Below are 12,517 nucleotides of genomic sequence, written 5' to 3' on the forward strand. Positions count from 1 at the left end.
AACATCAAGTTTTCCTTCGGCTATGTGATGATTTTGTTTTCCGTTTGCATTTTCGCCATTTTAATTAGCGGCTAATTAGTACCACTGTATGATAAAAAGAACAATTTGCATAAAACTGAGATTGCATCAATATCTAATTAATATAATTATAAGTAACGGTTCCTGTTATACCACGCAAACATCTACTCTGGCCAGCCGGTATAAAAGAGTACCCGGATATTGCTTTACTATATTCATATAAATCCTTGGGCATATAGAGGCAAGATATCATATCACAGGTAAATTATTTTGAATTGCTTTTTAGTAGCAGTATGAGCAAAAAGGTGTGTTTGTAATAACTTTGGGAAAGTGAATATATTCAAAAAACATATTCTGAATTGATGATATTAAGCAGAGAACTATTATGCCTGCTTTAAAGAAAAAAAAATCATTTTTAGTGTTTGAGGTTGCAGACCTTATGTTTGAACTTTGTTGAAATTACAGTTTATCTCAAAACCACAGGTTAAAATAAACATTTAGATAGAACTGATAGGAGAAATTCAATCATTTCGGATCACTTCAAGTTTTTCAAATCTTCGAAAATATTCAGTCATCTAATATGAAAATCATAAATCACCTGCATTTATGCTTGCAATCTGTAAATCATGATTTTAAACTGCAGTTTTGAGATGAATTGTATTTTGAAAAGGATTTCATGCAGCGACACTGTAATGTTTAAAGACGGAACATTGAAAAATTTACAGATTTGTCTGTAAAACATCCATAAATTAGACAAGTTGAATTCAAGCATAGCTTGAGATAACTCAATATACCGTCGGCACTTAAAACATTTCAAGACTTTCAGGATGATCTATGATTTATATTTTGATTCTGCGAATGCAATTTGGTGTTGCCAGCTTTCAGGAAGTTTCTAGACCTAGACAGAACGGTTGTATAGGCTGAACACCACTAAATCCAGCTGTTCTTTATTTCATATAAAATCCACTCACTTCATAACGGTGTTTCGACATTTTCTAGCATATCAGATTTTCAGACACTTATATTCCCATAAAGACCTAGATCGCTACTTTAGAAAAACAAAAAGAAAAGGGGGTGTTAACTTTTATATAAGAAAACTACAGTTCGTTAAATACAACCCGCTGAATTTACTACTTTTCGCTTCTTTCAATTTCTCTTTTCGTGACATTAAATTCTTACGCCGCCATTTTTATCTAGCATGCGATAGGAACATGCCGATTTCATTAGAATGCAAAGTGATACATACTAAAACGCGGTAGGGTAAAAGTAAGCACGTTGCTGCCGAGAAAATGCACTAGGAAAGGAAAAAAGATTAGTACTATTTATATTTGGACTACTTGTGACTAGACCTGCGGAGGCTTACATGAGGCTTACATTCTATTTGGTAGTGATCAGCCTATATTGCGTACAAGGAAAAAGCTGTGAACCATGAAGCACGCAATTTGATGCGTTTATAAAAGGTTGTCTGTCCTATCAAGCGTTACAGACTTTCACCTTTACCCTGCTAAATTTCTAAAATGGAATACTCCTTTATTCATTTATAATTCGAATGGGTGTTCACTGACAATTTGTTGGCCGAATAGGGAACAGTGCAGACCATGACCGGCCTAGCAGCCTGGTCGCAAAGGAAAAATCACTTGCTACCGACAGGCTAAAGGTTACACAGACTAGTATACAACGTACTCTAAAATCAAACGGTAACTACTTGAGCACACTTAATTCTTTTATTTTAGTTTTATGATTAATTTACATACAGTCATAAACAAATGGGAGATTTCTGGTGTATATATAATATTCCATTCACGGTTTTAACAAATGTATTCAGATGGTTATTTTCCCCTCCCCCTATTGTTCAAGAAGGGTGTTGGGGGCACCTTGTCCATATGTCCACCGTGCATATCTTTCTAGAGTCCTCGGACATCATAGGATATTTATTAAGCATGTAAGGTTGTCCATCTGAGGGTTTGTTTGGGATTTCACTCAGGAAGAGTTATGGTCATTGACTTAGTGAAGTAGGGGCTAAAAAGTTTATGAAAAGTCCTAGACATGTTGTCCAGCATGTGAAATTGTGAACATAGGGCTTATTCGGGACTTACTCTTCCCTCGCCCCCACCCCACCCCCGTCACCTGAAAAATATTTTTTATTCTTTCAGTTTCTTTTATCTTTTGGTATCTCTTGATGATGATGATGTTTGTAGTATCCATACCCCTCTCTCCGCCCCTTCCCCACCTCCATGACACCCCAACTGAAAGTAGTAAGAATGTTTACTTAACAGTAATATCCGAAAGTTTAAGTGTCGAGGGGATTGTTGGGGGAGGGGGTGTGGGGAGGGATGGAGGATGACACAATATTGTCTTCCGGACACGTATATATAGCATTCCTCATGTGATGAACGCTAAAACTCTCCTTGGTTAAGCAACCGGGTTAGAAAATATTTTCAAGAGCTCGCTGAATATGAATAAGTGTAAATGATCAGTCATAAGTTTCGAAAAAAAAATCTATCAGACTGACCACCTTTAAAGGTGGGTGTTAACTTTCACTGTTAACGTATGTGAAAGTGCATGAGAAATTGCGCAGTTGTTTGTTTTATATTATTTTAAATGATATCAAATTACGGCTAAAACTGAACAGTTATTTCATTAATTTCTTTTTAAAATGAAATCAGGTGTAATGTTTCATGGGGCGTAATAACAACTAACAACGTCCAATCTATATAAATTTGATTTTGCACATTTTTCTCAGATTACTGTTTTATTCGCCCTTGAGATTTTCATCGGTTTGTATAAGTTTACTGTTTGTTCATGTTGTAATGAATTCCATTCGCTTGTTAGATTTTACTTTTCATCAAACTATCCTCTGGATATTTTTATAGAAATAAAATGAATATTTCTTAGTTATTCTTAAAAAAAATATCCGAAAATAATATCATTTGAAAGATACTTATTCTCCTAATTTCGCAAATAAAAATAAAAAAGACTCTGCTGAATTCGGCACACATGAATCATACCAGGTGCATTCAGTTCTTAGCGGAAATTTACAAACTGTTTTCTTGAAAATGAAATCTAGGAATTTAGAGAGGGGATTTACTAAAATGTGTTTTTATTGCAGTAAAACATATCATCTATAGTTTAAAATTATGAAGTGTTTAGAAATAGGGAAGGTAAAAATGTGATAAAATATTTTCGAAATTGACTGAAGTGTCGCAATATGGAACCGCAGACGTATCTATTTTCCTTGTTTCATAAGCTTACGTGAGTATGATCACATGTTGCCATTAGTTCACGGGAAAAAAAAAAGTTATCAAATATTTGTTGACTTTACATCATCTTTTTTGCATACTATCTTTTTAGCAACAACGGCAAAGACATTTTTCACAATGGCTGCTCTTGGCTTAGCACTCTTGGCGTCGCTCGCTGTGACAACTCTAGCAAATGGTAAGATGTTTTTATTTATTATATTCTTTTAAAAAAGAAGACCCGACGGATAAAAATATATTCCTGTCCGAGTACGGTTTAGCTAGATAAATATCTATTTATTTCACAAGAATATTTAGTAATCGTTTGCTAAACAAATAAACACAAACCTGGAGGTATATAATAAAAGGGTAATTATAACAGCAGCATGATCATATTGTATTCGGCTATCGTGCATTTTCCTGGGTCGGATCTCACTCGGCGCACACTGTTATAATGATCCCATTATATATGTTAATTCGGTGTAATAATCATGAAAAAATAACACATGAAACTTCTATCCATGTTACAAATGATATATATAGACCTCAGCTCCACTTAGCTGCACAAATTTATTTTTGGTGTGTTATCTGGAAGCGTCCTACTGCCATTATTAAGTTATACCAGCTTACAAAATACTGCCGTTATAATTGTCCCACTGGTGAAACACGATAATCAGTAAGTGAAACCCGGGTCCTTTCTTAACCAGGATTCTATTGGACGTACATTGTCTCAAGTTAAATCTTTCAGATCGTATGAGGGTTTGCTACTACTCCAACTGGTCCCAGTACCGTCCCGGAACCGGCAAGTTCCTCCCAAGTGACATAGATCCGTTCCTCTGTACCCATTTAATCTACTCGTTTGCCAAACTTGACTACAAGTCTGAACTCACGTTCTTTGAATGGAATGACGATAAATTGTAAGTACATTACGCTTTTTCAAGAACTTTTTCCCAACTGTATAGTCTTTCCTCGCCCATTCTGATATACAGACGATCTGACAGGAGAGCAGATTGTATATGAGCAAAGAACATGGAAAGCGTGGGGCGTGTTGCACATTTCGTTACTGCTCAACAAACTGACTCTGCATGCAATCTATGCTTCCAAACGATCTTCATATAGATTTTATTTTATTTAAAGTGACATTATGCGCGTCTTACTGCACATAGTGTGTTTTTGGTGAATGTTTTATAAAAGCAATTTTCGGTTGCTGTGCATTTAAATGTGTTAAATTTACGAAAATGCTGTATAAGTATTTGAAGTTGGTGCAATAGAAATAAAGAAATCGGACTAATAAAATAATCGTTCTTTTCTTCAATCTCCTACGCAGTGATCTCCCTTACCTTTTAGATAGAGAGTTCTGAAGTTGAGGGGAAGCAACCCCTGTGTGCGGTTTGACGTTTATTAAAAAGACTGCCCTTCAAAATAAGGAAATTCATGTTTGGAAAGTTATTATTTCGTATTGGTAACAGGAAGAGTTTGGTATATTGGATTAAAAGCTATAATTTCCTCCACCCTTTTTACACACACGTCTATTTTAGTTGGATTTTTAAAATGTGCATAATTCCACTTTAAAATGATCGTTTTCTCTAGTGACTGTTTAGCTGTAGTGATCTTGGAGAGCAGACTCTATAGAAACTGCGCTCTCAGTTTTATACGTAGTGTAGCGTAAAGCGTTCTGGGTCCAGTTGTTCGAAACTTTAACGAGCTGTTAAACTAACCGCCTGTTAAATTTTGATTCAAAATACTAGTCTTGGTAGGAAACACTAGTACGATGTTATAGCTTTACTGTAAAGAAGTTTTGGTGTTCATAATCATTAGCTCATACATTTGTTTTTCAAAGTTTTCTAAAATGTCGAAATATACATGTAACTCTAAAAGGTAATCACTGTTAGCTTAACTGCCTGTTAAAGTTTTGAACAACTGGGCCCAGACAGTAAATCTTTAACGTCTGGAAATTTCCGTTGTTGCAGCACAGACGGTCATTGAGTAATTATGTTTCATATTGATAACTATCATAAGTAATAACCGGGTATTTTACCTCAGTACACACAAGAATTTTTTTTTTTAGATATTCAAATGAAAATCCGTACGTTATCTTATTTACAGATATGCCCAATTCAATGGCTTAAAATCCAAAAATCCAAACCTTAAAACGCTGCTTGCAACTGGAGGATGGAACGCCGGCAGCAAGGTGTATTCGGACATGGTCACTGACGTCACTCTGAGGGAAAAGTTCGCACGTACGTCCGTGCAGTTCGTTAGAAAATGGGGCTTTGATGGTCTAGATATGGACTGGGAATATCCAGCACTGAGAGGCGGGCGCCCAGAAGATAAACAGAACTTCATAGAACTGCTGAAGGTGACAGACATTTTTCATCTGTGACTATATATATTTAAAGTTGGAACTTGTTTACTAGTCAATCGTCGAATTTTTGAATACTATTTCTTAGAGTTTCTGAAACAAAATCATTAATATTATATATACAGTTCGTAACTACGACTTGTTTTAACGGAAATTCGTGAGAAAGATGTTAACATCAAGTACTGGGGTAAATTTTTACTTTTTGACACGGGTTCAGCAAACTTTGCATCACTTAAGTTTTTCTTTAATGCAACGGCGGTTAGTTAACTTAGTTAATGATTCTAGCGTCAATAGCAGTAATTATTTGTTTTACAAATGCGTCTGACAACTTTTCAATATAAGTTAGGTGGGGACGACGCCTTACCCGAGGAGTGAACTTCCGACTTCCGTCTTTTTTTTTTTGTCTTTTTTTTCTATACCAACTGTGCTTAAAGCACAAGCGAAATACTTTTAGCAACCCCATTAAACATTAAAATATGTTTCAATTTTGTACCTTCCTTTTTTTCGTCAAGGATTTGGAGAAAGAGATAGATAAAGACCAAAGTCAGAATCCAGGGAAATCCAGACTTTTGCTTACAGCTGCTGTCGCTGCCGGAAAATCAAACGTCGACGCTGCCTACAACATTCCCGAAATGGCAAAGTATGCTTTAATTGTTTGATTTAATAAAGAGAAAAATTAGTATGTTATATAGCCTATTAGCTTTTCCTCCGTCAATTCGCCAGGCTGTGTATTATTCTATGTTGTTTTATTTTTAAAGTAAGACCCGTAATGCCGCTCGGTAATGTCCGTCCGATTACGTAGTTTCCGTGTCCTGTTTCGGTATTCCTCAGCCGTTAATGCAGCCGGGAAATGATCAAATGGAACTTGCCAAGCGCTATTACAGGTTCAATAAACTGACAGGAAAAGATATAAATGCACCCTTTACTTTTGCTCGTCCTCTCGTGAACCAATGCCCAGAAGTATGACGTAGGCCTACCGTTCGGGTCAGCTGTCTTAAATAATGTTGAACGGTACCATCACGGTTCCACCGATATCAGAAGCCACGGATAGTAATATTCTCGTTACATGAACAGTTTTTGGATGATTACACGGTGTATACAGTGCAGTTTCTGGAGTGAACTCAGTGGGTGAGACAAAACTGCGACGTTGTAAAGCGGTCATCCCTTTGAAGAGATTGATCTATTAAGAAGAATAATATCGGCCTTCTTTTTGGATAGAAATATGCTCTTAAGATGTATCGTTAAGATAAGTTTTACTGCATCTGTTATCATGTATTATAGATATTTGGATTTTATAAACCTTATGTCGTATGACCTTAATGGCGCATGGAATGATTATACTGGCTTCAATAGTCCTTTGTATGCAAGATCCTCTGAAAACGGCGACCAGAAGACTCTAAATGTGGTAAGGCTATTCATTTTTGTTCATTAATTTAATAGAGAAGGATTGTAAAAAGTCACGGTTTTTATTCTGTAAATATGAGTGTCCCTTTTCAATGATTGGTAAAAAGTTTAAAACCAATTTTCATGCGAAGTCAAAAGAATTAAAGCATCATGATACTGTTGGAACATTTTGTCATTTTACGGTTTCTTAAATGTATCTTTTCCGTAATTAATCTCCCCCTACAACTCTTCTCCAATTTCCCATTCAGGAGACTATAGATGAGAGATAAATCCTCCGGGCATGTTGGTTTAAATTTGGTATGGAATGCGGCTTAGGACATGCCCGTTGCCATATAGCATTTAGCAAATGGCATGTCTCAGTGCGCAATCATATAGTATACTTATTAGCAATTGGTAAATGACAATTCACAAATGGAAAATAGCATACAACAAATAGCTATTGGTAAATGGCATTTGACATGTCCCATCCGGCCCGGCTCTTATTTCCATTGTGGTTCCACTCAAAACCTTTGTGAACTCTTAATCAATGAGTTTTCTTTGTATATAATAAGTAATGTTTTCATAACTGAACAGGACTGGGCCGCAAAATACTGGGTACAACAAGGAACCCCGAAGGAAAAGTTAATAATTGGTCTGGCAACATACGGCCGCCATTTCAGGCTGTCGAACCCGAGTAATTTCCAAGTCGGAGCACCAGCAGCAGATGGTGGTACAGCAGGGCTTTACACCAGGGAGAAAGGCTTCCTCGCATACTATGAGGTAAATGTAGTTTAAACCCCAGTAGTGGGAGGGGAGAAAATGAAGTCCCGCCTTTGATTGATATTCATTAATATGATAATGAAGGCAATTATATTATTTTTCAATTTTATTGCGTACTTGTATATTTCTGTATGTATGTAAGCATGCGTGCGTACGTATGTGTTTGTGCGTTCGGGTAAGGGAACAAGCAATAATGTGCGCGCGCAAAACTTGATATATGTGCAGATTCTAATGCTTGAAAACGTATATGGTAATATCTCTACGATTATATATTTAACATCTTTCACATAAAAAACTTTGATATGTTTCAGATCTGTGACATGCTTTCTAAAGGCGCCAAGCGCTATTGGGAACCAGAACAAATGGTTCCGTACCTTGTCAGTGGAGACCAATGGGTGGGGTACGACGATGAAGAAAGTATTGAAATAAAGGTTATAGTCATTGTGTTACTTCAGCATTTACTTTTAAAATTTAATAATGGTCTGTCACAAATTAAGCTTTAATATCAGAACCACCAGGACCTCTTTCATCGGTTGCGGGTAAATATGGGAATATCCAGTATGAGGGTAACTGTTTAGGCGGTAATTAGGCTCCTGCCGAGTTATAAATAGTTACCCGAATGCCGGATATTCCCATCTTTACCCGCTGCCAGTGATTGATTCTTTTTCTTGCATGCCTTACTCTTCAATTCGTAGATGATACAAAGAAAAACGAAGGTGTTTCTTTAAGGCGCTATTTTGTTATATTAGGGTATGAATTTATGCATCCATTAATAAATTATAGCACGTGAGTCATCTTACACCCCTGGGTGTAAGATGAGTTTTTCTAGCACCGGAAAAGCACGGGAAAATCCTGTCCGGCATGCAAGAAATTGCCTATATAGACCTTGAAAGGTTTTACTTAAGGTAGTAAGCCCGTGATGAGAAATGGTAAATGCGTTTTGATTCCGTATTCTCCTTAGGCGATTTCGGTTATTCAAGACAGGGATGGAAAATGGATGACCGAATAATACCGGAACGTTCGGTCAACTTTTAGAGTTATTTTTCGACATTTTAGAATACTTAGAAAAACAAACACATGAGCTAAGGATTATGAACACTAAAACGTTTTTACAGTTAAATCAAAAAATAATACTAGCTAGTGTGTTCCACCAAGAATGATATTTTGAATCAAAATTTTACAGGCGGTTAGTTTAACAGCCGGTAAAAGTTTCGAACAACCGAGCCTTGGTCTTCTACCTTTATCAGTATCTAACTGTATTAAATAGAAGCGTATTTTTTTCATGATTTTAAGTATGTTCTGTTGTAGTTAATGTATATAAAGGAGAAGGGATATGGTGGTGCCATGGTGTGGAACATTGACCTCGATGATTTCAATAAACAATGTTCCCTTTCCAAACGCCCTTACCCCTTAATGAGCCTCATGGCGGAAGTACTCGGAGGGTACACCCCACCATCAACAGAGAGACCAACGAAGGGGTCCACGATTACAACACAGGGACCAACAAAGGGTACTGACCGTACAGAAACTCCGATTGTGACTGGCTCAACTAAACCTCCGGGAGGTAATGGCATAGAATGTATTAATTGTGGCACCGCTTTTTCAGCAGACGGCAATATTGGAATTGTAAAATTCTGCAGAATACATCAAATTATCTTTTATTTATTTACAAAATTTATGTTGATCTGCATTACCATGCTTAGACAGTTATTTACATAACGCCTTCAAAACTTATGTTGGACCACAAAAACATGATGCATTTATTTACGTAATGTTTTCAAAACTTACATGTTGGACCAGTAACACCTGCTTCAGTCTAAAACACTTAAATTAAACTAGTACACTTTGAAAGAAGTACACCGTCAAATTTTCTTAGAACAATCTTTTAGAAAATCAGGGTTTTCTGTATTTGACTTAAATGTGACAATTGGCAAATTACATATTTCGGCATTCGCCGGATTTTTATTGAAAGCGGTGTGCGCATTGATCTACATTTACGTCCGAAGTATGCCGAAGTGCCTAATATAATGTAACGTAATCGCACGGACATTGCCGAGTGTCATTCCGGGTCTGCTTGTCGCTTACGCTTAAACAGTTAAGACGGGACGCAACATTGAATAGGAAATCATGAGTCATGCGTTTGAGCCCATGCTGCTCCAACTAAAAATACTAACAATGGGATAAGATTCCTGTTTAGAACGAGAGAAGATTCTTGAATTGGAGGGTGTTGCACTACCTTCCAACTAAAGTCTTCAGGAGGTGCCACGCATATGGGTTACCTGTGGCGGTTATGAATAAGCTTACATGTAGACATACATAACGCACGCACGCACGCACGCACGCACGCACGAACGCACACTATCAATTTAGAGCTACTATAACTATACTATAACGTAAGCATTATCAATATTTGTAAATATTACCATTGGCTGGAATGAAAATTTTATTATTAATTTCATAGAGTTCTCGTGCAATGGGCGGCCTGATGGCTTTTACCCTGACCCGACTGACTGTTCAGCATATTATCAATGTTGGTCTGGTATCAAGTATAGAACAGTATGTGGAAATGACTTGTTGTGGAATCAAGCCGGAAAATACTGTGACTTTCATTACAACGTGGATTGTCAGTAAGTAAACTAAGGAATAAGGTCGCAGTCAGGGCAGTATTTAAAGAGCTCAAAGATACCGTTAGTAAATTGGAGAAAATATGTTTTCTGGCTGCTACGAATTGTTGCAAGTGGTAAATATTCGTATTCAAAAAATTCAGGAAACAGTCCTAAAAATACAGCAGACTGAAAATTGGTTGGTTCGTCCTGTTGCTCTTTTCAATTGTGTATTTAATAAGTCCCGTTTCGATTTCCTGCATAAAATATGTTATTAATGATTTGTTAGATAACTTGAAATATGAAAGATGTTAATTCACACTAGACATAAGGTTGATTGCCATTTTTACACTCAAATTAACACCTTTATAATTAATAGATTAGTAACGAGTACCACAGAGGCGCCAACTAATCCACCTACCACACAAGAACCTACAAATCCACCCACGAATCCGCCAACAGATCCACCCACTGAACAACCCACGAATCCACCCGCAACAGAGAAACCTGCAGGTATACTTACATAATTTATATTACATATTTTAATGTATTAACGTAGTCCGTCTGTTGTAGTTATGATCGAAGTCCGAAATCTACGTTTGCGTTAAAATAAAATGAAAATATTAAAAGTGTTATTTGCTAAAAACTGCAAAATACAAAATGATGATTGAAGCAGTTATAGATACGAACTAGCAATTACAGTTAGCACATTATTGACAATTAATTAATCTGCATTTTTGTTAATCCTCCATTACATTTTAGCACAGGGTAGATGTGATAGACTACAGTAGTTTTATTTGCATGTTCATTTATTTAAAGTGGAATTATGCGCATTTTTCAAGTTAAAATCCAACTAAAATAGATGTGTGTGTAAAAAGGGTGGAGGAAATTATAGCTTTTAATCCAATATACCAAACTCTTCCTGTTACCAAAACGAAATAATAACTTTCCAAATATGAATTTCCTTATTTTGACTGGGGCAGTTTTTTTAAGAAACGTCAAACCGCACACAGGGGTTGCTTCCCTTCAATTTCAGAACTCTCTATCTAAAAGGTAAGGGAGATCACTGCGTAGGAGATTGAAGAAAAGAACGATTATTTTATTAGTACGATTTCTTTATTTCTATAGCATCAACTTCAAATACTTGTACAGCATTATCGTAAATTTAACACATTTAAATGCACAGCAACCGAAAATTGCTTTTATAAAACATTCACCAAAAACACACTATGTGCAGTAAGACGCGCATAATGTCACTTTAAATGTCTACAGAAGTTTTCACGTCGAATGGCTTGAGCATGATTTCAGTTGAATTTTAATTTTGTGTTTGTTTTTATGCCCCCGCCATAAAATTGGGGGAGGTGGGAGGGGGGGGGGCATATAGTGTTACCCCTGTCCGTGTGTTTGTTTGTTTGTTTGTTCGGGAAAAGGGTTGTGTTCGTGTCCGGGCCATAACTTTGACTTACATGGTCCGATTTCAAAATAATTTGACACAAATGATAAGCATGGATAGACAATGTGTCCTGCGCAACAACCATTTCACTAGCTCAAAGATCATGGTCACAGTCCTTGGTTGAACTTGGCCAATTTTCACTACATATACAGAATACTAAATTTTCTGGCTTTCCTACAATATTTTTCTTTTGTAAATAAATAGGCGGCCAAGGGTCCTTCTTTTAGCTTGAGAGCAGAAGCATGCCTGTGACCTTTCTTATGTTGCGGGGGCATCCGTGTCTGTGACACATTTCTAGTCTATTAATTGTTTTACCCTTGTTGTGCATGCTTATCTATTATTGATACTCAGACTTTTGCAAGAACAAAGCAAACGGCCTTTACAAGAAGAAAGATGACTGCCAATCATATTATAATTGTGCGCACGGACTAACGAACGTATACACGTGCGCCGATGGCACGTTGTTCAATGCAGCAACGAAGAATTGTGATTGGGCAAGAAACGTTGATTGTGATGAAGAAGGGGATAAAACGGGTATGTTTGGTATGGTGATTGGGGGTTTAAATCACTTTTCAACTTTGTACATACCTGTATATTAGTCTTTTAATACAAAAATGATAATGTATACTTATTTTTATAATGTGTTTAATTCAAGAAATTGTTGCATGTCCAGTGATCAAAA

General features: G+C 36.6%; 1 protein-coding gene across 1 annotated transcript in view; it reads left to right on the forward strand.

Moving 5' to 3' along the window:
- Positions 1 to 3,222: 3,222 nt before the first annotated feature.
- Positions 3,223 to 12,517, forward strand: part of LOC123546274 (probable chitinase 10) — a 35,627-nt gene continuing 26,332 nt past the window's right edge. Inside the window, exons 1-11 of the mRNA XM_053550621.1 lie at positions 3,223 to 3,453; positions 4,003 to 4,171; positions 5,361 to 5,613; positions 6,129 to 6,256; positions 6,898 to 7,021; positions 7,594 to 7,779; positions 8,091 to 8,210; positions 9,088 to 9,343; positions 10,241 to 10,406; positions 10,762 to 10,895; positions 12,187 to 12,369. Of these exons, the coding sequence (XP_053406596.1) occupies positions 3,285 to 3,453; positions 4,003 to 4,171; positions 5,361 to 5,613; positions 6,129 to 6,256; positions 6,898 to 7,021; positions 7,594 to 7,779; positions 8,091 to 8,210; positions 9,088 to 9,343; positions 10,241 to 10,406; positions 10,762 to 10,895; positions 12,187 to 12,369 (1,888 nt within the window). The 5' untranslated portion in view covers positions 3,223 to 3,284. The remainder of the gene's footprint in view (positions 3,454 to 4,002; positions 4,172 to 5,360; positions 5,614 to 6,128; positions 6,257 to 6,897; positions 7,022 to 7,593; positions 7,780 to 8,090; positions 8,211 to 9,087; positions 9,344 to 10,240; positions 10,407 to 10,761; positions 10,896 to 12,186; positions 12,370 to 12,517) is intronic.

Source organism: Mercenaria mercenaria, chromosome 9 (genome assembly GCF_021730395.1).
Source record: "Mercenaria mercenaria strain notata chromosome 9, MADL_Memer_1, whole genome shotgun sequence".
In the NCBI taxonomy this organism is placed as follows: domain Eukaryota; kingdom Metazoa; phylum Mollusca; class Bivalvia; order Venerida; family Veneridae; genus Mercenaria; species Mercenaria mercenaria.